The following is a 26,987-nucleotide window of genomic DNA, read 5'->3' on the forward strand; positions in this document are numbered from 1 at the left end:
GAACATAGGAAGAGGAGTAGGCCATTCAATTAGATCATGGCTCATCTGTATCTTAACTCTACCTATCCGCCTTGATTCCATTACCCTTAAAACCCTTGCCCAACAAAAATCTATCGATCTCAGTTTTGAAATTTTCAACTGATCTAGCCTTAATGGCTTTTTGGGAGAGAGAATTCCAGATTTCCGCTACCTTTTGTGTGAGTAAGTGTTTCCTGACATAGTAGAAACAGCCAACAGAAACCAACGTTAACCCTGTGCGTACTGTGGCCAGCAATAAAGAAACCAATCCATAAACTAACACAGGCAAATTGCTTCATTTTTGTCATAGAGATGTCACAGGAAAAATAAACCTGTGAAAAATATTTAGTTTAGAAAACAACTTCAATTTTATTAAACAAATGTAACAATACCATAGTATAGAAAACAGAATGTTAAATCATGGAAGCTTTCTTTTATTTCATGACCAAGGGAGCTCTAAACAACTCCCTTGCAATCCTAAGATAAAAGTTATAATTCAATGCTGAACATTTCGTATTTATAGATAAAATTGCTCTGCGTACCTGTTCCTGCAAGTCGTAGTCATAACTGTCATGAAGCAGAAGACTGAGGACATATCGAGTGTAGATCATGGCATCAATCCCACATTTCTCCAACTCTTGTCCTAGCCAGGTCTGCACTGGACCCAAAGCTTGAAGGAGAGACATTTCAGGAGCAGATGTGGGGCCTTGGCAAGAGCTTGGGGATCCCTCAGATGGTGGGCCTTCCACAACAACTGCACAGGTTGGATGCATGAAGCTAAGTCGTAGGCATTCTTAAATCTTGCAGCATTTTCCTGACTGGTATTGAATAATTAGCTGGAGGTGCTCACTCCAGGTGTAATGGAAGATCAACTGCTTGGACTACCATTTATACTGGTTGCAAATAGTCAATAGATGGAAGTTTCACTCTATTGGCATGACAGACGCCGAATTACGATCTCAACTAGCAAAACACTCGCCTGTGTTTGCAAACTTTCAGATGCCTTTCATGGTGTTGTTACAATAGGACTACTTGTGGTAGAGCCTGAAAAATACAATAAGGGTTTGCAAGCGTTACTTTTAAAAATCCCAAAATCTGGACGACTAATAATGTAGAAACGATGATGATGCAATCTGACAATGCACTATCTACAAGTCAGCAAAACTGATCTAAACTTTAGCTGATCTACTCTTAGGTTATGCTATTCTGACACAGACAAACCAAAACCATAGGTACCCGGATCTAATCAATGTTAAGAGATTGGCACCTTGAAGTTTTCAAGAATTTCCATCCTTTTCAAGTAGAATTCATATATTTTTGCTGCTTTTAGTAGAAAAGGATTGAAACATATTATGCTCAATTTGGTTGCTTTTTGTTTATCCCATTCACTGCAGCATGGTTCAAATATTCACACAATCCATCACCACTGGGATCTGAATTCAGATTACTAGATGATAACTCTCTCTGCTAGGTGCGACAACTCTATGCAAAATTAGTTAAGACAGTTTCAGTACATGTGTATAGAAAAAGCACAAGCTAGGTAACTGATAGAACATCGAAAATAAATAATTTATGGCAGTAGGTCTCACAAATTATTAACATTATAGATTTACAATTCATGGGTACAACAGGCAATGATTTACAATGTCAAATGCAATTTGATTTTTTACAAACTATTGCAACCCATCTCCTATATCATTGTTCTAGTAGCAATCTAACATCACTGTTTTGCGATATAGCATTAGATATTTCTTTTTAAAGTGTACCAAGGTAAAGTGCACTAGGTACAGCAGTGGTTTATTTCATCACTCTGACAAATGAGCTATATTCTAAAAACAACAATTGCAGAGTTATAACATTTAATTCCAAAAATGAAGATATGCATTTTTCCAACTTATCAGGGAAGAATATGACTAGTTCTTGGGCTGTTGAGATGACGTCAACTGTTTTACTTTATAAAAGTGTGTAAACTTTCCCTTGTAGAGAAATGTCAGACCTTCCCTAAAAAGACAGCCAACCCATCCCATGTTTAACCACTTTCTGCGACTGGACACTAGAACATTTGACATGTGCGGGCTGAACCAATGGCCCTTCTGTTGCAGCCATTATTTGATAGGGAGACCCCAGCTCCTACTGCCTACATCAGCACACCAAGTGGTCACACACTATCCAAACTGTGCTATCTTCCAATCACCCTCCTTATCTAAGCCAAGTACCCTATCCATCAAGGAAAAGTACTCGCCTTGTCAACCCTCGGTACTTAATGGTGATGAGATGTACTTTGTATTTGCAAGTACCACGTAATGCAACCTACAATGTGGCAGAAACCAAAAAGCATGTGAACTTTGCTGATTTCAATAAAAACCTTCTGGGAACTCACTTTCAATAGACGCCAAGGGGGTAATTTTAACTCCTAAGAATGGGTGGGTAGTAAAAATAGTTGAAATCTTCAGCGGCACCACATCCCGGCTCCAACGCGCACAACAGAAACCCGGAAGTCCCGTTCCCACTTAAAGCCAGCAGGTCGATACTTGAAAGGGGCAAAGTACCTCACTGTGAGGCACTTAATTTTTTGTGCATTAAAAGTGTAAAACACATTTAACTGTACATGTTCGGGTTTCCCATCGCTTCTGCTTCACGTCAGGTGAAAGCAGGCAAGAAGGGCCAGATCCATGAGGCGAGTGCCTTTATTGCACTGCTTGTGGGCCTGGATGAGCAGAAGTGGCGCAACAGGACCCCTGCAATCGGCCAACCCCCCTCCCCGATGGTGGACCACCTCCCGATCTTCTGCAAGGCCCACTCAATGTCGTTCATATGCCCCCACCCCCCATGATTTATTCCACGGCCCACAATCTCTCTCTCCCTCCCTCTTTGATTTGCGGCTCCTTCCCTCCTAACAGGCAGCCATCTAGCTGCCTGGCGTGTGGGGAACCTGGAAGCATAAATACTTACCTTCAGAATGCAACGCACTCACTTGACTTCCAGGTTCCCAACACGAATATCTACCTGTGTTCCCGGCTCCGAGCTAAAACCATGCCCCAAGAGTCTGCCAATTTCAAAGTCAGAAAATATTAGTGGCTAATTCGTACAAACAATCCAATACCACCATCCACTTAAAAGTAGTCTAAATCAGTTTATCTAATGAGGTGAAATTGAGCCAGTTATCTGGGTGGAGAAAAACATATTTTCCAACAGTTATGTAATCACTTTTTGAAAATAAGTAGTTGCATAAATGTCTTCCAATTTTTAAAATTATGAATAGAACTCGTGTTTGGGCCATGGTCCAAGAGCAGAATTCAGGTGGAGAATGCCACATGCGTCCATGGAGCAGAGTAGTTGGGCAAAAAGGAGTTAGAGTGAAGCACAAGGCCCAAGTTGAAGCAGAGACAAAGCACAGCTGGTTTCACGTTATCTGGCAACAGAGAACAGCTAAACTAGGTGGAGCCATTTTGAGGGCTGAGACCAGGCACAGAGGCTGGCGAGAGCAACAAAGTTGCAAGTTTGTGCTTTAGCTCTCATATCAGGTTTCCATCCTTGCCACAGGATTGAAATGGCCCCAACTAAAGTTGCAAATGACATCCTCTGTGACTGTGACAGTGGTGCATTATCCCTCCTCCATGTCTTTCTCGACTTCTCTGCAGCCTTTGACATTTGTAAACAATTTTACAACACCAAGTTATAGTCCAGCAATTTTATTTTAAATTCACAAGCTTTCGGAGGCTTCCTCCTTCCTCAGGTGAACGATGTCGAAAACTTTTTGTGGGAAGATGGTGTGGTCAACCTTTGACATGGTTGACCACACCATTTTCCCACAACGTTTCTCCTCCATTGTCTAGCTCAGTGAGATTGCCCTCACTAGGTTCCATTTTTACCTATCTATTCGTAGTCAGAGCATCTCCGGTAATACCTTCTCTTCCCACTCCCAAATCATTACCTCTGGAGTGCCGGAAGGAACTGTCCTTGGCTCCCTCTTCTCCGTCATCCACACGCTGCCCTTGGTGACATCATGCACAGACAGGGAGTCAGCTCTCACATGTTCACTGATCATACTCAATTCTACCTTTCCACCATCTGTCTCAAGCTGTCCACCTCCTCTATGTTAGCAGACTGCTTGTCCAACATCCAGTCCTGGATGAGCCACAATTTCCTCCGGTTAAAAATTTGGAAGGCTGATGCCATCATCTTCGGCCCCTGCCACAAACCTCATACCCATAACACTAATTTCATCCCCCATATGGCCACTGTCTCAGGCTGAACCAGACTGTTAATTGCAGCATCCTATTCGATGCCTAGCAAAGTTTCCAACCCCATATACTCTCCATCATAAAGAGCACCTAAAACTGTAACATTACCTGCTTCTGCCCATGCCTCAGCCTATTTGCTGCTGAAACTCTCATCCATGCCTTTGTCACCTCCAGATGTGGTTATTCCAATGCTTTCCTAGCCGGCCTCCCATTCTCCACCCTCCTTCAGCACATCCAAAGCTCTGCCCATATCCTATCCTGCATCAAGTCCCAATAACTCATCACCACTGTCCTTGCTGACACCTGACTCCCACAGTCTCAAATTTAAAATTCTCATCCACATTGTCTAAACCCCTTCATAGTCTTGCCTCACCTTATCTCTATAACCTCCTTCAGCTCTACACCCCACCAAATTGTGCATTTATGTCTCTGGGCTCTTGCATATCCCTCTTCCCTTCGTCCCATCACTGATGGCCGTGCCTTCAAATGTCTAGGGCCCACATTCTAGATTCCCCTCCCTAAATCCTTCTCCTCCTTTAAAGCCCTCCTTAAAACCTACCTCTCACCAAGCTTTTGGTCACCCCTCCTAATATCTCCTCCTCTGTCTCAGCGTTCTCTGTGAAGTGCCTTAGGATGTTTTTCTATGTTAAAGGTGCTATATAAAAGCAAGTTTTTGTTGGATTATATATTGTAAGCTCTTTATGTAATTAGTTATATAGTTTATCTTGCCAAAGCTAGCTCAAAAGTTCATGCTTTACTCAGTTTTGTTTTTGTACAAAAAAATGTAATTTACAGCTACCTCCAAAGTATTCACCTGCCCCAATAATGGCTTCCCTGAGTTTTAGTGACATTAGATATTTTTCAAACACCAATTCCTTGCATGTTCTTAGACTGGGTAGCCGTCCTGTCAGTCATTTAAAAAAAATCGTGTGTTACGTTTGCCCATTCCCACTGCAAAATATAATGATATTCATTGGATTCAGAAATAAGGCAAGTTGAAGCTACATTCCAGGAGTTGTCAGGCAGTGTGACACTGGTGCAATCTGGGAGTTGTACTTCGCTCTTTAGTTGAGCCCCATGTGGCAAGAAGCAGAACTTAAGCCCCAGGTGACTGAAAGAGGAACAAACCTCCATAGGAAAATGTTATTGGAGAGATTTCAAATGTAGAAAACACAACTGCGTGGGTACACTCAATGATTTTGTTCTAAATGATGTATTTTTTAATGTTAGAAACCTTATTTTTTTTGTAATTTATGTTCTCAAGTTCCTGACCAAGTAAGTTGGCACCTGAATTTAAAAAAAAATTGAAGTGATTTTTTTTGGTTCTCTTTCTCCTTACTAGTTGTTTTACTAATGCCTGTTTGCTGGCTATAATTTATAAAATTGGTAGCTTTATACCTGCTTACCAGGTTCCTCACCTGTTTGTGACTTGTTGCTGCTTTACGAGTATAATACTTAAGCTAATCAGTTGCTAGTCTGACATGCACTTTGCAGGAGCAGGACAGTCTTAATATAGGAGCAGCTCGTTAATTTTTATTTGAAATTTGAAAAAATCATCCGTGGCTGGTTTGTAAAGTAAGCTGAAGGTCATGTTATTGGAATGAATGACAAAATGAAACGGACAGCGAGAAACTGTAAATGCTCCAAAACCCCACTGAGTAGCAAGGAGTAACAAAAACTACCAAAGATCGTCAGTCAACCTGGAATGCAAAGGAAGACAGTAGGCAATATGTAGCAGATTGGAGGGTGCACAAATAACGTTTAGCAGAAGTGGAGTTGGGATTCAGAGAGCGGCTAAGGAGCTCGTCCACACCTCCCCTCTTCTAGTATCCCCTTTCCTACTCCAAGCCCATCCACTATCACCCTCCACTTCTGGGAAAGTAAAAACTACACCCCAACTTCATCACAAGAGTTCACTCATGTTCAAATTCTCCCAACTCTGCTCCTCCACTCATGATGAGATAGATGCCTGCAAAATTACCTCACCTCTTCCTTTGACACCCTTGCCTCCATTGGATCAAAGATGGTCTCTGATTCCCCACCATTCCATTCATACAACGGCCATTTCTATGACCAAAGTTCACAAGCGTAAGCTTGATTGCATTTGACAACATACCAGCCTGTGTCCATCATTCAATATGGCTCAATCGTGCTACGTTCTACAATTTCTATTGCCAAATCCACATACTTTCAAGGATGATCTATGAGCAGTAAGAATCCCAAACTGTTCGCCACAGCTACCCATCTCCTCCAACCTCTCCCCTCAACCACTAACACCACTTCACCATCTATCATCATCTCGGACACCAAATGGAAGGAGCTCATGGACTCCTTGGGTAAAAAACGAAGATAATCCATTCCACTGCTTCCTCACTTATCTTTCCGTTCTTCTTTACTCCAGAGTTTTTCTCCACAACTCTTCCTAAACTTATCTTATTTATGAAGCCCACCATCTCATCCCTCAATTCCCTCTTATCCCAGCTATTTTCTTAGCCCCATATTTACCAACCTGATGTATCCAAGATCCCCATGTTGCTCAAAACCATTATCACCCCTTCCTCAGAAAAACTTTTCCCAACCCCTCCATTCTCTCTAACTATAAACCCATCTCAAATCTTCCCTTTGTCTAAAGTCCTTGGAAAGTCATTGTATTGCAATTATGCTCCCATCATTCCCTTGAAAGACCCTCCAATCAGAGTTTTGCCCTGTTCACAGCATTGAGACCGCCCTGGTCAAAGTCACCAACAACATCCTTTCGGAGAGTGACCAAGGTTATTATTTGTTCTCCGTTGTCTTTGACACCTCCAGCCACACCATCCTCCTCAAATAACTGTCTTCCACAGTCCAGCTCTGCGGTGTGGTTTGCTCATGGTTCCAATCGTAGCTGTAACATCATGGGTCTAAAGTTGCCTTCCTCCTGTGCCCTCATGATTATCTCTACTGTAGCCCTGGGCTCCAGCCTTGGCCACTTTATTATCATTTAAATGCCATCCCTTGGTGACATTCTCTCAAAGTATGGTATAGCTTCCACTTGTAAGTACAATCTACATAATGCACTGCAACCAATTTTATTTCAACAACATCTACCTCCCCTGAGACTATGCCACCAAGTTCCGCTCCAAGTCATACACAATCCTGACTTGATGTACCATTGTTCCTTCATTGTCACTGGGTCAATAACCTGGGATTCCCTACCTAATACCATTGTGGGAGCACCATCACCACAAGGAATCAACAGTTCAAGGAGAGAACCCCCGCACCCCCCCTCCCCTCCCCTCCACCTTCTCAGGGAAACTAGGAATGGGCATTAAATACAGCCTTGCCTGGATCACCAATATTCCAATCACAAAGAAAAATCAAGCAGGCCAACAACACCCAGGTCTACTTCTTCACCTCCTCCGTGAACCCCAAAGCTATGGCCATACTCTTCTAGGTCTTAAAATCAGAAAAACAGCAGATTGGCTGAAATGTCCTCCAGCTAACTGTCAGTCATCCTCCTTGGCTCCCACAAACACCTTTGCACCACTGGCCTCAACTCAATCAACTTCCCTTGCTGCTACCTCTGGCTAAGCCCAGAGGTACGGAACTTTGGTATGCTGCTTGACTCAAATTCAGCTTCCTCACCTACATCTGATAAGTTACCAACATTGTCTTCTTTAGTTTTGTGATTAGCATGTGGGAAGCAATAGCTGCAGAAAACTGGGACTTGGGAGTGAGGCTGCTATCTGGGAACACTCATGAGGGTCTGAGAGATATTGCCATGCTCAACAAGTAGAACTATTAACTCCAAATGGCAGTGAATAATCATTTCATTACACAAAGAACTCACATATTTAAGATTGCAGCCATTTCCCCTATAAAAGAGTTGTAATGCTAAATTCAATTACTGAGAAGGGAAATTTCAGTGCAGCTAGTTAAAAAGGAAATTACTTTAACCCAACCAAAAAATCAAGCAGTTTTTTGTGCCTGTCAATGTACTTATTTGCATTAACTGTACAAATAATTTAACCCAGTGAAAACAGTATAAATTAATTTGCAGCCACTAATGTAATTGAAATTAGCATATGCATAATTTATCAAAAGGTCATTCTGTTTTCCTTTCTAGTATCACTCTAGTTAAACCTTACTAAAGTAGTTTTTAAACGGCAGGACGCATTCTTTTTGGGTCAAACAATGGACTTGATGGATTCATCGCTATGATACAAGGGTGATCTAATCTCAACATTTTTTTGTTGAAACCTGGGCAACTGTTCTAAAATCAGTCCACGTGGATTTTGAATGCGAAAGATACAAAATGGCAGAAGAATTACCTTCTGGGATAGTGATAAATAATAATAGTAGAGCATTCCTTCTTCTCAACCTCTAGAATAATGGGATTAGTGGTTTTCCAGCCAACACGTACTTCCTCTATCCTACAATTACTTAAATGAGAAGGCAAACCTAGAGAAGTACTTTTTGTTCAAAGTACACTGATTATTTCTTTTAGAAAAATATTTGTTGCAGTTTACAACAAAACCCTGCCAATTTGCTGCCCAGAGATATGGCATTTTGTGTCTCCTTCCATTCTGGCTGTTCCAGCATAACAACTGATGGAGAGGAGTCCCCTGAACCCTGGATTATTATTAAATCAATCATAATCATCTTGCATTTATATAGTACCTTTTACTTAGACAGAGGCATGAGGGAAAAAATGAATACAAGTCAAAGGAGGACAGATTAGGAGTGGTGACTAAAAAGCTTGGTCAAAGAGGTTGATTCCAAGAAGGGTTTTAAGGAGAAGGAGGTGAAGAAGCAGAGGGGTTTAGGAAAGGAACACAGATGATGAAAATACGGCCACCAACGGAGGGGTGTAAGGAGGGGAAATGCATATGAGGCTGACGTCAGAAGAACAGAGAGTTTGGGTGAGAGGGTTGATAGAGATTACAGAAATAGGGAGGATGAAGTCATGGAGTGATTTAAACATAAGGATGAGAATTTTAAAATCATAGGCTATGAGCCAATGTAGGTCAGCAAGGTCAGGGATGATAGGTGGGAGACAGGATACAGGCGAGTATTAGATAAGCCGAAGTTTATGGAGGATAGAGCTTGGGAGGCCTCCAAGAGCATTGGAGGAATCAAGTCTGGAGGTGACAAAGGCATATGTGGGTTTTAGCTGCGGATGAGCTAAAGTATGGGTGGAGTCAGGTGATGTTACGAAGGTGGAAGTAGGTGGTCTTTGTGATGGAGAAGAGGTGGGGTCGAGAGTGAGACATGGGAACATAAGTTCAAACTAGTGGAAGGCAAATTTACGATTGATATCAGGATGTTCTTTTTCACACAAAGCATGATCAATACATGGAAAGGACTTCTGGATAGAGTGGTGGAAGTGAAAATTCTGGAATTATTTAAGAAATGATTGGATGCCGTGGAGGGGATGGGGGACTGTACAGTTATTCTGGATGGATGAACTAAGATGGGCTAAATAGCCATCCTCCTCTTCAATTATCTTGTGATTTTATAACTACAATTTAAAAAAAAGTGAAACTTCTTATGTAATGATTGCAAACATACTTAAGGTCCACACTATTTTTCCACACTATTCACCTGAGGAAGGAGGAAGCCTCTGAAAGCTTGTGGAATTTAAAATAAATTTGTTGGACTATAACTTGGTGTTGTAAAATTGTTTACAATTGTCAACCCCAGTCCATCACCGGCATCTCCACATCATACTTAAGGTCAGAAGATAAATACAGACGAGGAAGACTGTTTGGCCCACCTTAGCTCATCCATCCAGGGGGAAAAAACAGCTCAAAACATGCCATCTAACTGTATCTTGAATTAATCTAAGGTGTTTACACAGACTGTACAGCACAGAAACAAGTCATTTGGTCCTACTGGTCCATGCCAGTACATGAGCCTCCTCCCACCCCTCTTCATCCAACCCTATCAGCAGAACCTTCTATTCCTTTCTCCCTCGTGTACTTTAACTAGCTTCCCCTTAAATGCATCTATCTTCTTGGCTGCAGCCATACAAAAGACCCTAAAATTGACAAAATCTATGATGCATAAACCATAACAAAATGTTAAACAATTTTTATATTTTGTCATACCAAAATTAACCATACTAACATTTAAGATCTGGTGACGATAGCTACCATTACCCTGTAAAACTGAGTAAATAGAGCAATAAGCTAGTTTGGTTGAAAAACTATGCAAAATTAACACAGCAGCCTTTTACGTTACCTTTTCACAACAGATCTGTGTAAGGAACATTACATTTTTCAAAGACTGATGTTAGCGTGACTGAACCATATAACATTTTCCATGAAAGGGGGCAGCAGGTAAACTTGCCCCCAAGTTTCTACAATGCCACTCATAAACCAGCCACTCAGAATACCAAGTGCATCTTACTCAAAAACTTTCCCTCTCTACACCCACCTGCTTTCCTCATAGTATCATAAACTCACTGATACGGGGGTCCACAAATTCCTCAGCACAGCATAACTGAATTAATTCCAATAAATTAATTCATGCAGAAATGTCTTTTCATTGTATTTCCTTCAGAATCTGTTCTTCACAAATACATATCACATTTTCATTTCAGTTTTATGTCTCAAGCTGTTCTTCTATTGTCCATTTACAATGCAAATCTTTATAATCGCAATAATTTCCAGATTCCATAAAAAATGCAACAGAGCTGGAGAAGTAATACAACTTCAGTGTTGACACTATATCTGTTTACAATATTGGTACAGTACCATTATGCTCTTTAAGAGCAATCACACTTCAGCTAATACACTTTAATCTTGTGCCAATATTCTCCTTCTACAACAGAGTTCATCACCTCAAACTGCTACCACCACAGTCGTCAACAGCGTCAATCAGACCTGTAATCACCAGGTTTCAAGCCTAGTGTTATACAACTCAAAATCTATAGTTTTACTGCTAAATGTTTCCACAGTTCAAGTTGGTGTGAAAATTTCATATACTTAGCAAATCTTAGTGACAAGAATTCATAAAAGTAAAGTAAATAGGGAAAAACCATTTTCCTTGATCACTGAGTGCATAAACTAGCAGGCATAAATTTAAGATAATCATCAAAAGAACAAAGAGGTTTTGACTGTTAGGAAATGCAATGGCCTATCAGAAACAATGATGGAAACAAAATCCATAAAAGGCATTTAAAAAAGAAATGGGTAAATACTAGAAAAGGAAAAATTTAAAAGGATATGCGGAAGGGGCAGGGGAATAGAACAAAATGAATAGCTCTTCCACAGAGCTGGCACAGGCATGATGGGCCAAATGGTCTCCTTCTATACCAATGATTATATGTGAAGGTTAAATGAATAAGGAGATAGGTTATAATACTTGTTGCTAATTTCATAATTTTGAGCACACCTGTCAGATCTCCTCTTAACCTTCTCAGCTCTAATGTAAGGAGCATCAGTTTCTATTGTTTCTCTTCATAACGATAGCCTCTCGTACCTGGTATCATCCTTAGTAAATCTCTTTTGTTCCCTCAAGTAAGGTGTGCCAAACCAGATACAATATTGTAGCTTTGGCTTAACCAATGAATTCTATAGGTTTAGCATTATCCACTTGCTCTTATACTGCATGTCCTATTCGCTGAATATTTCCTCTCCATATTCTTCCTCCCAAGATGCATCAACTCGCATTTCTCCACATTAAATATCATTTGGCATCTATCTGCCCAGTCTGCTGTCCTGTCTACATTCTCCTGAAGTTGCATACAGTCCCCTTCACAGTTAACCACGTTCCCTATTTTTGTATCGTCTATAAATTTTGATAATGCGACCCTTTACCCACGTTCAGATCATTTTGAGTAGACCACTTGTCCCAACACTGCTTTAATTTTATCAACAAGCTTCACATGTGGCACCGTATCAAATGACTTTTGAAAATTCCTTTATCAAGGACGATGCTGCCAAAGTCACAGTAAATGGGGAGGTAGCTGAGATACTAGATGGGGTCAAAATTGATAAAGAACAGGTACTAGAAAGGTTGGCCATGCTTAAATTAGATAAGTCACCCAGTCTGGAAGGGGTGCATCCTAGGTTGCGGAGGAAATTAAGGGTGGAAATTGCAGAGGTGCTGGACATAATCTTCCTTAGATACGGGGGTGACGCCAGAGGACTGGAGAATTGCAAATGTTACACCATTGTTCAAAAATGGGTGCAAGGATAAACCCGGCAACTACAGGCCAGTCAGTTTAACCTCGGTGGTGGAGAAGCTTTTAGAAACGATAATCCAGGACAAAATTAATAGTCACTTGGACGAGTGTGGATTAATAAAAGGAAAGCCAGCACGGTTTTGTTAAAAGCAAATCGTGTTTAACTAACTTGATTGAGATTTTTGATGAGGTAACAGAGAGGGTTGATGAGGGCAATGCGGTTGATGTGGTGTATATGGATTTTCAAAAAGCGTTTGATGAAGTGCCGCATAATAGGCTTGTCAGCAAAATTGAAGCCCATGGAATAAAAGATACAAAATTGGCTAAGGGACAGGGAACAAAGAGTAGCAGTGAACGATTGTTTTTCAGACAGGAGGAAGGTATACAGTGGTGTTCCCCAGAGGTCGGTACTAGGGCCACTGCTTTTTTGATATATATTAAGAGCTTGGACTTGGACGTACAGGGCACAATTTCAAAATCTGCAGACGACACGAAACTTGGAAGTGTAGTAAACAGTGAGGAGGATAGTAATAGACTTCAAGAGGACATAGACAGGCTGGTGGAATGGGTGGACACAAGGCAGATAAAATTTAATGCAGAGAAGTGCAAAGTGATACATTTTGGCAGGAAGAACAAGAAGAAGCAATATAAAGTAAAGGGTACAATTCTAAAGGAGTTGCAGGAACAGAGAGTCTTGGGGGTATATGTGCACAAATCTTTGAAGGTGGCAGGACAGGCTTTATAAATAGAGGCATAGAGTACGAAATCAAGGAAGTTATGTTGAAACTTTATAAAACACTGGTTTGGCCACAGTTGGAGTATTGTGTCCAATTCTGGACAGCACACTTTAGGAAGGATGTGAAGGCCTTCGAGAGGGTGACAAAAAGATTTACTAGAATGGTTCCAGGGATAAGGGACTTCAGTTACGTGGATAGACTGGAGAAGCTGGAGTTGTTCTCCTTAGAGCAAAGAAGGCAGAGAGGAGATTTGATAGAAGTGTTCAAAATCAAGAAGGGTTTAGATAAAGTAAATAAAGAGAAACTGTTCCCATTGGCAGAAGGGTCAAGAACCACAGGACACAGATTTAAGGTGACTGGCAAAAGAACCAAAGGCGACATGAGGAAAAACTTTTTTACGCAGCGAGTAGTTATGATCTGGAATGCCTGCCTGAAAGATGCAGATTCAATGGTCGCTTTCAAAAAGGAATTGGGTAAACATTTGAAGGGAAAAAAATTGCAGGGCTACAGGAAAAAAGGGGAATGGGACTAACTGGATTGCTCTTACAAACAGACGGCACTGGATCGATGGGCTGAATGGCTTCCTTCTGTGCTGTATCGATTCTATGATTCTAACACGTTATTTAATCTCCTCAAAGAACTCCACTAAATTTGACAGACACAACTTGTCTTTTACAAATTCAGGCTGGCTGTCCTTCAATAACCCACGTCTTTCTAAACGAGTGTTCATTTTAACCCGAATTTGGCCTCTAGAAGCTTACCCGTTACTGATGTTTGGCTGACTGGTCTATAGTTAACTGGTTTCACCCTTTCCCTCTTTTTAAATAGTGGTGTTATATTGGCTGTCCAGTCCTCTAGCACAACTTTCATATCCAGGAATGTTTGAAAGATTGTGATCAAAGTCTCTACTATATCCTCTCTGACTTTCCTCAGCATTCTAGGATGCATTCTATCAGGGTCTGGTGCCTTTTTCACTTTCTACTAAGTTATTCAGCATTACTTCCTTATCTATAGTTAACATATCTAATTGTTCTACTTCCTCCTCTTCCACCCTTTTATTCCCACTAGCCATTCATTTGTCAGAAAAGTTTCATTTTCATTTGAATTTCTCTACTCAACCAAAGAATTCCAGCTTTTGCAGCATCCCCGTACTTCTTCCAGGAATATGTCTAGTTTGTACTTTAAGCGTATCTTTTGTTATTTAGGAAATTTGAAAGTACAGTAATTTCAGTTCTGTAGAATTACTGTACTTTCTAGTGTCTAATCTTCTGGCACAAACCTCAAATCCAAAGAATTTTGGATGATCATGACTACTGCGTTCCCAATTTCCTCATCTATTTCTTTTAATACTCTTGGGTAGAAAGTATTGGGCTTGGAGATTTATCCAGATTCAGTCACACTGTTTAATTTGTTACAAATCTGAGATTAATTTCTCTTAACACTATTTTGTGCTGGTTTTATCTTTTTTTAAAATCAAATGAAACAAGCAAATGCTTGGTTTGGCAAATGTCTTTGGCTCCCTTCACCAAAAATGTTGAAGCTTTGTAATCAATAAAATTATAGTTTTCTAATGTCCTGTTTGAACATTGCCCATTGCTTGACCAATGTCTTTCTTCTTTGTCAATTTTTCTTCCAAATTTATCTGGGCTAGTTCCCTTTTTGTCTCAATGAAATTGGCTTTCTTTCCCCCCAGCCAAGTACCTTTATCTTTGACTATTCTCTCTCATTTTCAAATAACAAAGTAAATATAAAAAGTAGTACAGTTTCTATTTGCACACAACACGACCCACAAACAAGACGGCCACCCCACTTTCCAACCGAAAGCCAGCAGCCCACATACAAAAAGCCTTAGCCACTGCTGGTGCGCAGAGAGCAGATTATACCTTAAACTGCACTGAATGTTCTATGCACTGCTACCACTGCGCACAGATATGGGTGTGGGAGACCAAAGCCAGAGAGAAGGGAAAGAAATAAGCAGGAGCCAGAGAGAAATAGGGCACTACAGACTCCAAAAGCAGGCAAGCACATTCTTAAAGAATGAGCTGCAGTATCATCCATCACAATGGCTTCTGTATAAGATGATCCAAATTTCTGGTCTCACTCACAAGTATATATAGTATGCTCTGTGATCTAGCCAGTAGCCAACCCAAAAGCACTTATTGCGTTGTGTGTGAACCCAAAGTACTTGCTGGCTTGAGTTGCCAAATTAAGAGTGTGATACTGCGTAAAATCATGCAAGTTATTCACATAACTGCCTCACAAACAGTATCAACAGAAACTCTTTGTACTTTGGGACATGATGTAGCTGGATTAGAATTACTGTACTTTCAAATTTCCTAAATAACAAAAGATACGCAGTACTGTCCAGTTAACAGAACACTATTTTGTGCTGGTTTTATCTTTTTTTTAAATCAAATGAAACAAGCAAATGCTTGGTTTGGCAAATGTCTTTGGATCCCTTCACCAAAAACGTTGAAGCTTTGTAATCAATAAAATTATAGTTTTCTAACAAGGAAGCAAGTGGCTGAAGATAAAATTTTAGCATACCAATTTGTTAAGAGAAATTAATCTCAGATTTGTAACAAATTAAACAGTGTGACTGAATCTGGATAAATCTCCAAGCCCAATACTTTCTACCCAAGAGTATTAAAAGAAATAGATGAGGAAATTGGGAACGCAGTAGTCATGATCATCCATAATTCTCTGGATTTGAGGTTTGCGCCAGAAGATTAGAAACACTCTTAATCAAGTTACACTCTTAATCAAGAAGGGAGGAAGAAGCAAACCAAGTAACTACAGGCTAGTGAGTTTAACATTCATGGTGGGGGAATTAGCATAAACCATCAGAGAAAGCCAAAAAAAGCCTATAGAAAGTAAAGGGAAAGTTAGTGTGGTTTGGAGCAAAGTCCAAATAACCTAATAGAGCTCTGTGACACAGTCAGAATCAAGGGATGTCATAAACATGGATCTTCAAAAAGGCACTTAATAAGGTTCCACAGAAGATTGTCAGCTAAAAGAGGCGCACAGAATTACAGCCAATCTTGTAGTGCGAGTAGAAGCGCAAAATTGTAATACAGGGATCTCCTTGGATCAATTGGCAGTAACAAGTGGTGTCCCCAGGGATTGGTGCTGGGGTTCCAGCTTTTAATTCTATATATAAATAACCTAGATTTGCGAATAAAGGGAAAGTTATGCAAGTTTGCTAGGAGAATCAGTGAAATGTGTTGGAGTGCAGAAAATTGCACAACGGCATAGATAGGTTAAGTTAGTGGACAGAACAATGGCAGATGCAGTTTAATACTGCGTGTTGGCGAAGGCAGATTGGGAAATTAGATTAAAAGATATGGTAGATAAGTAATGGCGAACATTTAAAGAAATAATTCACAATTCTCAACAAATATACATTCCCTTGAGGAATATAAACTCCACATGAAAAGTGATCCAACCGCGGCTAACTACAGAAGTTAAGGATAGCATTAGATTAAAAGAAGAGGCATACAGTGATGCCAAAGAGTAGTAAGCCTGAGGATTGGGAGGGTTTTAGAAATCAGTAAAGGATGACCAAGAAATTAATAAAGAGGGAGAAAATTGAATATGAGAGTAAACTAGCAAAAAATATAACAGATTGTAAGAGCTCTATAAAAATGTAACAAGGAAGACATTAGCAAAAGTAAAATGTGGGTCCCTTGGAGGCAGAGACAGGAGAAATTATAATGGGGAAGAAGGAAATGGCAGAGACCACAGAGACCTTAAACAAATATTTTTTGTATCTGTCTTCACAGTAGAAGACATAAAAAACATACCAGAAATAGTGGGGAACCAAGGGTCTAATGAAAGTGAGGAACTTAAAGCAATTAAGATTAGTAAAGAAGCAGTACTGGAGAAATTAATGGGACTAAAAGCCAACAAATCCCCTGGACCTGATGGTCTATATCCTAGGGGTTTAAAGGAGGTGGCTGCAGAGATAGTGGATGTATTGGTTTTGATCTTCCAGAATTCCCTAGATTCTAGAATGGTCCCTGTGGATTGGAAGGTAGCAAATGTAACCCTGCTATTGAAGAAAGGAGGGAGAGAGAAAACAGGGAACTATAGGCCAGTTAGCCTGACATCAGTATTAGGGAAAATACTAGAATCTATTATTAAGGACGTGGTAACAGGGCACTTCGAAAATCAGAATACGATTAGGCAGTCATCACGGTTTTATGAAAGGGAAATCGTGTTTGACCAGTCTACTAGAGTTTTTTTTTTGAGGGTGTAACTAGCAGGGTAGATACGGGGAACCAGTGGATGTAGTATATTTGGATTTTCAAAAGGCATTTGATAAGGTGCCACACAAGAGGTTGTTACACAAGATTATGGCTCATTGGATTGCGGGTAATATATTAGCATGGATTGAGGATTGGTTAGCGGATAGAAAACAGAGAGTAGGAACAAACGGGTCATTTTTCGGTTGGCAAGTTGTAACTAGTGGGGTGCCGCAAGGATCAGTGCTTGGGCCTCAGCTGTTTACACATGGTCCCCTCATTTAAGTCATTGATATATTTTGTAATGTATCCAAGTTCGCTGACGATACAAAGCTAGGTGGGAAAGTAAATTGTGAGGAGGACACAAAGAAGCTGTGAAGGGATATAGACAGGTTAAATGAGTGGGTGAGAAGGTGGCAGGTGGAGTATAACGTGCGGAAATGTGAAATTATCCACTTTGGTAGGAAGAATAGAAAAGCAGGATATTTTTTTTTAAAAAGGTGAGAAACTAAGAAATGTTGGTATTCAGAGGGATTTGGGTGTCCTTGTACAGGAATCACAGCAAGCAATTAGGAAGGCAAATAGTATGTAGCCTTTATTGCAAGGGGGTTGGAGTATAAGAGTAAGGAGGTCTTGCTGCACTTATATAGGTCTCTCGTGAGACCACACCTGGAGTACTCTGTACAGCTTTGGTATCCTTAACTAATGAAGGATATATTTGCCTTAGAGGGAGTGCAATGTAGGTTCACTAGATTAATTCCTGGGATGAGAGGGTTGTCCTATGTGGGGAGATTGAGTAGAATGGGCCTATATTCTCTGGGGTTTAGAAGAATGAGAGGTGATCTCATTGAAACGTATAAAATTCTTAGAGGGCTTGACAGGGTAAATGCTGAGAGGCTGTTTCCCCTGGATGGAGAGTCTAGAATAAGGGATCATAGTCTCAAGATCAGGGGTCGGCCATTTAGGACCGAGATGAGGGAAAATTTCTTCACTCAGAGGGTTGTGAATCTTTGGAATTCTCTACCCGAGGGCCGTGGATGCTCGGTCATTGAGTATATTTAAGACTGAGATCAATAGATTTTTGGACACTAAAGGAATCAAGGGATATGGGGATAGGGTGGGAAAGTGGAGCTGAGGTGGAAGATCAGCCGTGATCTTATTGAATGGCGGAGCAGGCTCGAGGGGCCGTGTGGCCTTCTCCTGCTCTTATATCTTATGTAACATAGTGTGAGGTAGTATACTTTGGACACAAGAATGACAGATGGAGTGCAATCTAAATGGGGAAGCACATAGCGGAATAGATAAACAAAGGAATTTAAGGATCCAGGTACATAAGTCATTAAACACTAGCTAAGGTGTAAAAAGCCATCAAATTACAATATTAAATGTAAAAGATTTACAGCAAGGGGAAAGAGAAACTTCTTTACACAGAGAGTTGTGAGGCTGTGGAATTTACTTCCAGCTACAGTAGTTGAGATAGACAACATTCAAGATTGGACTGTCTTGGTGGATGAAGGCAAAGCGGTTGAATGGATACAATGACAGTACGGGTAAATGTGATTAGAACTATTTGCTTGTATGGAGGATAAGCAACGGATTGGTTGGCTGAAAGGCCTGTTTCTGTGTTGTAACTTCTATAACTTCACAAAGGTTACTGGGATCCTAGCCTTCAGCATAGGTATAGAATATAAAAGCTAGTTTCTGCAGTTATACAGAGCACTGATCAGACCTCATTTGGAATACTATGAACAGTTTTGGATACCCAGCCAAGGTAAGATATATTGCACTTGGAGAAAGTCCAGTAACAAACCACCAGAATGATACCTGCAAATGAACTGACTAAATTATAAAATAGACTGGGTAAACTTGAGTTATATTCCCTGGAGATGAGCAAACGTGTGGAACACTAACTGCCCTTCAACATTTCCCTCCAGGGAATAAACCACTCAGAACAAGCCCTGTTTAATCTGGAACAGGCTACACACCTCTGGAAATCAGGCAGTTTCAGAAGACAATGAAAATGTTTTCTCCAAGCCCAGACATTGTGTACATAAAAGTTTTAAACTGGGCTCTGGCATCAACCAAAATCAAGGTCAAATTGACCAGAAAAGCAATCAGCCAACGCAACAATATAGTTAACAGAAGTCTCGATCAACAATTCAAACATGAATATTTTGAGACTTGAAGTCAATGCTAGTAGCTTTACAGAAGTTTAAACTCAACAAAAATTTGCATTGATTCAAACTTTTAACAAAAAAAAACTATATTTAGCAACATAAAAATAAACTGAAAAAGAATGACAAAATAGTGAAGATTTTTTTCTAAAATTCTGACAGCGGAAGAAACGGCTGCTGACAAAATAAAAAAGACTGAAGTAACGTTCAGAATAAGGTTCTATGTACAGCAGGGACGGAGACTAAAATGGCTCCCATATGATGCAAATCTCTTAAAGGAACAATGCCCCAGTGGTTTACTTCCATTTTCAACACAAATACTGATTCAGGGTGTTCACACAAATGAATAAACTGAGATGGCTGTTTCAAAAATTTGCATTTCTGAGGCATTACAGGAGAATGTGACATAATTAATCTCTGCAATAGAAGCAGCAAAGAGAGATGTGTGAATGGGAAGTCTGACTTAAATATTCTTAATCTGCCTCCCACCCAATACCTACCAACTATAAAGACTAAAGCAGCTGTCAAATACCAATGCTATAATATATATAATTTTTAATTTTATCTCATGGCCATCTTCCGTACCTGTTAACCAGGGAAAGCAAATGGATTAAAGGGATCAATTTGGAGACCAAAAAAGAGGATCTACAGTCTTATTTTCTTTACGCACACCAGGAATAATTAAACATTACAACGAAATACTTCCAGACCTACCATGCCACTGCTCATAGTGAGTTGTAGGATATACCATGTTGTAATGACAGGAGTATTATACAATGAAACTCACAATGCATAATATATTTAGTCTCCTGTGGCATTGTTCACAAACAAAACAGAAATTGTATTTACATACATAGAATTTACAGCACAGGATCAGGCCATTTGGTCAAACTGGTCTATGCCGGCATTTATGGTCCACACGAGCTTCCTCCCACCCCTCGTCATCTAACCCTATCAGCATACCCTTCTATTCCTTTCTCCTTCAGGTGCTCAGCTAGCTTCCCCTTAAATGCAACTATGCTTTTCGCCTCAACTACTCCATGTGGTAGCAAGTTCCACATTCTAACCACTCTCTGAGTAAAGAAGTTTCTCCCGAATTCCCTACAGGATTTATGGTGACTATCTTATATTTATGGCCCTTAGTTTTGGTCTCCCCCAAAAGTGGAAACATCGTCTCTATGTCTACCCTATCAAACCCCTTCATAGTTTTAAAGATCTCTATTTGGTCACCCCTCAGCCTTCTCTTTTCTAGATTTCTTCTTTCGCTGTCACTTTGCTTGTTGGCCATTCTCTAATTATTTTTATGCCCCTTTCTCTGTATTTTATTGCCTTTCTATCGCTGCAGTGTCTATCTCTCTGAGTGGATGGGAAGAGGTTGCCTGGACAGTGTTGCAATATGTGCAGGTAAGACAAAAGGCAGGGCCAGGCCATATCTATACGGAAGTTGAGATCAGGAGAAAGCAGGGAGTTAAGTTGGGGGGTTGGCAAATGGGATGGAGCATGCTATCAGAAGAGGGGATGGTGAAGCATAGGGAATGCGATCAAGGGCATGAGCGTATTCACTGGGTGGGGTGTAAGCAATGGAACCATGGGGATTCAAAGGAAGTCTGGAGAGTGGGAGAACAATAGATTGAAAGTCTGGGAGGGGCAAAGGGAGCCTGTGAGCAGTCAGGGAGGTGGTTGGGCACTGAAGCAAAGAGTACTGGTGTGGCACTGGCAATGAAAACCCGCTGGACGTGAGAGTGGGATGGATAGGACTGGGAGTAGGGACTGAATGGATATTGGGAACACTGAAGGAGTCCTGAGCAATGTGGGGAGAGAAGGTGGCTGGGAGCTCATGGGATGCATAGATAGGTTCTGGAAGCACTGGGGAGGTCTTGAAGCATAGAGGGAAAAATGAGGATTGGAAGGTGCTAGGGTGTGGAACTCAAAGCTGTCCAGGACATAGACTTGGTCTTGAATACAGGTCTAGTAGCAGTTACGACTAGATATGGACCACAGGTTGGGTATCACGGATGGTTAGGAACAAGAAAGGAGCACAGAGTAGCAACAAGGAATGGCAAGAAACAGCAGGAACCAGGTGAGAAATACCATTTAAAAAGGCTATGAAAACATTTTTAAACATGGGGAGCAAGCTAGAGGTGCTGGACAGGAGTGAACACAATTCAAGTTTGGCCACTCCATTTCTTGCGAAATAGGGGAAGAAACAGTACCTCTGCAGTGGGTCAAAAATAATTTGGTGAGGGGGTGAGGGGAAGGAAGACACACATGTACAAAGCAAACTCTGGAAAACAAGCAAAATTCCAGCTCCAGCCCACTGAGACAAATTTGTCCTCTGGACCTAATCTTATTGAATGGATATCTGACAGTTCAATTTTATGGGTATCTTGAAATTTTTTTTGTAAATTATTTAAGTTTTCATATCTTATAAAATATAATTTTTTAGCCTACCATGACTACTGAAGAAGCTGGAAAAAATAGTTTGAGCCATTTTATTGGTTCATTTTGTGAGTTGCTAGTTCCTGATTGGCAGCTTAGAAAAAATGTGAGCAATTTGATTAGTACTTCACTGCATTTGAGAAATCAATATAATTAACGGGTGATGGAAATTTGAGCCAATCAGGTAAAAGTGTAATGGACAATTTTCGCATAAAGGACAAATGCGTGATACATCCAAGTCTTTTAATTTCTAGATTGATTTTTGTGTGCAATGAATGAAATGCCATCTTGGGGGAGAGAAAGTAAGTTTGATGAAATCAGGCTTGAGAGGCAGAATGGCCTACTTCTGTTCCTATGTTTTACATTTCTTTGGGGTGGCTCCAAAATGACATGCCTGACAATCCTAGTTTGAAACCACGTCACCCCTTAATACACTCAGTAACTTGATAGCTGAGTCAGGCAGGTCCATAGTTCTCCAGGGCACTGTTGATTAATTGAGAAATGAAACATGGATGGGTAAGATCTCTCATTATGGACTGAGATTCTTCCCACTCCCTCCAAATAACCCTGCAAACCAATACCCTAACAGGAAGGGTGGTCCTAGCTGCACACACTTGACAGGGACCGTAAGCCTGGGCTCTGCCAACTTGTGCTTTGCACTTGGGTAAATGTGTCCCCTTGCAGAAAGAATGTACATTCCATATTTGGTGAACAGAAACACTTTGCGTGTTTATTTCTCAGTACCTTGATTTGGAAACTCAAACACAATAATTGATTTCTGCAAATGACAGATGCCTATACATCAGAAAAGCAACCTTAGCACAGAGAAAGGGGTGGGGACAGAAAGAATCTCTTTTATAAAACGTATTAAATCCAAGCACAGATATAATTTCCATACAGGTTTACGAAGCTACCTATGTGCAATATTAAATTTTACTTGTCCGTAATACAGTTCAGGACTACAAGTTAAAAATAAACAATTCCAAATCTATATAAAAAATATTTGGGGATTGATGTCTTGAGTAAAATATTTTATTATGGAATTGTAATTTTAGCATAGAATGACACAGCAGAGAAGGAGACCATTCGGCCTATCGTGCCTGTGCCAGCTCTTTGAAAGAGCTATCCAATTAGTCCCACGCCCTTGCTCTTCCCCTATAGCCCTGCAAATTTTTCCCTTCAAATATTTATCCAATTCCCTTTTGAAAGTTATTACTGAATCTGCTTCCACCACCCTTTCTGGCAGTGCATTTGCAACGTAAAATTCTTTTTCCTCATGTTACCTCTGGTTCTTTTGCCAACTACTTTAAATGTGTCCTCTGGTTACCAACCCTCTGCTACTGGAAATAGTTTCTCCTTATTTACTCTTTCAAAGCCCATCATGGTTTTGAACACTTCTATTAAATCTCCCTTTAACCTTCTCTGCTCTAAGGAAAACAACCCCAGTTTCTTTAGTCTCTCCACATGACTGAAGTCTTTCATCCCTGGTACCATTCCAGTAAATCTCCTCTGCACCTTCTCGAAGGCCTTGACATCCCTCCTATAGTGCAGTGCCCAGAATTGGCCACAATACTCCAGCTGGGGTCTAACCAGTGTTTGATAAAGGTTTAGCGTAACTTCCTTGCTTTTGTACTCTGTGCCTCTACTTACAAAGCCATGGATCCCTTATGCCTTTAACAGCCTTCTCAAATTGTCCTGCCACCTTCAAAGGCATACATCACCAGGTCTCTCTGTTCCTGCACCCTTCTCAAATTGTCCTGCCACCTTCAAAGGCATACATCACCAGGTCTCTCTATTCCTGCACCCCCTTTAAAATTGTACCATTTAGTTTATATTGCCATGGACATAGCAAGTCCTATGTCAAAATCCAAAGAGGAAAGATCACAACCAGCAATTCTGAAAGTATATACAGACAAGTATCACCACTTTATTTTCACCGTACCTTGGCACAACTTAATAATAAGTAAAACTAACTTGACATTATCCATGGACTATTACAATGCACGAACAAATTAACATACGCAACAAAACCAAACCAGCATAACTGAAGTGTTAGAATACTAGATATCAAATGTAACAGTAGAGCATAATAGCATCTTCCTTCTGCAGTTATGTGTTACAGTTCTAGCATCTTTCAGAGGCAATGTACAAATGATCCATTCAATGTGCTGATTCCAGTATCTTTTAACCCTACTCCCAAGAGGTCTGGAGAAATTCCCACTGGACAGATCAGTTCTGATCAGCTAATGAACCATGATGATGAAAATGCTATAAATAAAGCGATGCAAACAATAGATTCCCAAATTAATTCCAAACTACTAATTTTATTTTCATTTACCTTGATGTTTCTTTCATTCCCTTCTATTCTTTGTGTTGTATTTAACAAATTTTCAGTTTACTTTTTTTCTACCTGATCTAACCAACCCTATATCTTTTTCCATGTTCGCAAACCCTTATAAAATTGAATTTTAAACCTTCTGGTTACCTATGCTCCCATCTTACATTTTGAAGGTGGAACCATGCTTAGAAATCATATTTTAATTAGCTAAACAGTAACTTGAAAAGCCAGTTTTCCAGGCAATAGAAAGCCCAGCCTCAGACAATTGACTTCTCACATCATATATGCAACTAAGTTAATCTTTTCAAACTAGTGCCCTCCCCCCAGCAACCTAGAAAAGTAGGAACATAGGAACAGGAGTAGGCCATTCAGCCCCTCGTGCCTGCTCCGCCATTTGATAAGATCATGGCTGATCTAACTCCATATACCTGCCTTTGGCCCATATCCCTTCATACCTTTGGTTGCCAAAAAGCTATCTATCTCACATTTAAATTTAGCAATTGAGCTAGTATCAATTGCCGTTTGCGGAAGAGAATTCCAAACTTCTACAACCCTTTGTGTGTAGAAATGTTTTCTAATCTCGCTCCTGAAAGGTCTGGCTCTAATTTTTAGACTGTGCCCCCCTACTCCTAAAATCCCCAACCAGCGGAAATAGTTTCTCTCTATCCACCCAATCTGTTCCCCTTAATATCTTATAAACTTCGATCAGATCACCCTTTAACCTTCGAAACTCTAGAGAAAACAACCCCAATTTGTGCAATCTCTCCTCGTAACTTAACCCTTGAAGTCCGGGTATCATTCTAGTAAACCTACGCTGCACTCCCTCCAAGGCCAATATGTCCTTCCGAAGGTGCGGCGCCCAGAACTGCTCACAGTACTCCGGGTGCGGTCTAACCAGGGTTTTGTATAGCTGCAGCATAACTTCTGCCCCCTTGTACTCTAGTCCTCTAGATATAAAGGCCAACATTCCATTTGCCTTCTTGATTATTTTCTGTACCTGTTCATGACACTTCAATGATCTATGTACCTGAACCCCTAAGTCCCTTTTGGACATCCATTGTTTTTAACTTTTTACCATTTAGAAAGTACCCTGTTCTATCCTTTTTTGATCCAAAGTGGATGACCTCACATTTGTCTACATTGAATTCCATTTGCCACAGTTTTGCCCATTCACCTAATCCATCAATATCGCTTTGTAATTTTATGTTTTCATCTACACTGCTTACAATGCCACCAATCTTTGTGTCATCGGCAAACTTAGATATGAGACTTTCTATGCCTTCATCCAAGTCGTTAATAAATATTGTAAATAATTGAGGCCCCAAGACTGATCCCTGGGGGACTCCACTAGTCACATCCTGCCAATGTGAGTACCTACCCATTATCCCTACTCTCTGTCGCCTTTCGCTCAGCCAACTTCCTAACCAAGTCCGTACTTTTCCCTCGATTCCATGGGCTTCTTTCTTAGCTAACAGTCTCTTATGTGGGACCTTATCAAATGCCTTCTGGAAGTCCATATAAATAACATCCATTGACATTCCCCTGTCCACTACTTTAGTCACCTCTTCAAAAAATTCAATCAGGCACGACCTACCTTTCACAAATCCATGCTGGCTCTCTCTGATTAACTGAAAATTCTCGAGGTGTTCAGTCACCCTATCCTTAATTATTGACTCCAGCATTTTCCCCACAACAGATGTTAGGCTAACTTAATTCCCTGGTTTCCCTCTCTCTCCTTTCTTAAAAAGCAGAGTGACATGTGCAATTTTCCAATCTAGAGGGACAATTCCTGAATCTAGAGAACTTTGAAAGATTATAGTTAGGGCATCCGCAATGTGCTCACCTACTTCCTTTAAAACCCTGGGATGGAAACCATCTGGTCCTGGGGATTTGTCACTCTTTAGTGCTATTATTTTCTTCATTACCGTTGCTTTACTTATGTTAATTTTATCGAGTCCCTGTCCCCGATTCAATGTAAGTTTTCTTGAGATTTCCGGCATGCTATCCTCTTTTTCGACTGTAAATACTGACGCAAAGTAATTGTTCAACATGTCCGCCATTTCCTCATTGTCAATGACAATATCCCCACTTTCAGTTTTTAAGGGGCCAACACTGCTCCTGACCACCCTCTTTTTACTAATATAACTATAAAAGTTCTTCGTATTGGTTTTGATATTCCTTGCAAGTTTCTTTTCATACACTCTTTTTGTAGCCCTTACTATCTGTTTTGTGACCCTTTGTTGATCTTTGTATCTTTCCCATTCGACAGGATCTGTGCTATTTTTTGCCTTTTTGTATGCCCTTTCCTTACGTCTTATACTATCCCTTACCTCTTCAGTTGTCCGTGGCTGTTTTTTTTGGAAAGTAGAGTTCTTGCCCCTCAGGGGTATAAACCGATTCTGTATCACGCTAAATGTTTCTTTAAACATTTCCCACTGATCATCAGTCGTTTTACCCATTAACAGATTTACCCAGTTTACTGTGGACAGTCTCTGTCTCATCCCATTGAAGTCGGCCTTGCCCAAGTCTAGAATCTTAGCAGCTGATTCACTTTTTACCCTTTCAAATACTACATTGAACTCGATCATGTTATGATCACTATTGGATCGATGTTCACGCACAG

General features: G+C 40.5%; 1 protein-coding gene across 2 annotated transcripts in view; it reads right to left on the bottom strand.

Annotated features, from left to right (window-relative positions):
• The window catches only part of kiaa0232 (KIAA0232 ortholog), a 122,002-nt gene that overhangs the window by 63,853 nt on the left and 31,162 nt on the right, over window positions 1-26,987 (bottom strand). For both annotated transcript variants that reach the window (XM_067994323.1, XM_067994322.1), the window contains exon 2: window positions 561-1,062. In XM_067994323.1, the coding sequence (XP_067850424.1) occupies window positions 561-791 (231 nt within the window). In that variant the 5' untranslated portion in view covers window positions 792-1,062. The remainder of the gene's footprint in view (window positions 1-560; window positions 1,063-26,987) is intronic.

This window comes from Heptranchias perlo, chromosome 1 (assembly GCF_035084215.1).
Source record: "Heptranchias perlo isolate sHepPer1 chromosome 1, sHepPer1.hap1, whole genome shotgun sequence".
Lineage (NCBI taxonomy): Eukaryota > Metazoa > Chordata > Chondrichthyes > Hexanchiformes > Hexanchidae > Heptranchias > Heptranchias perlo.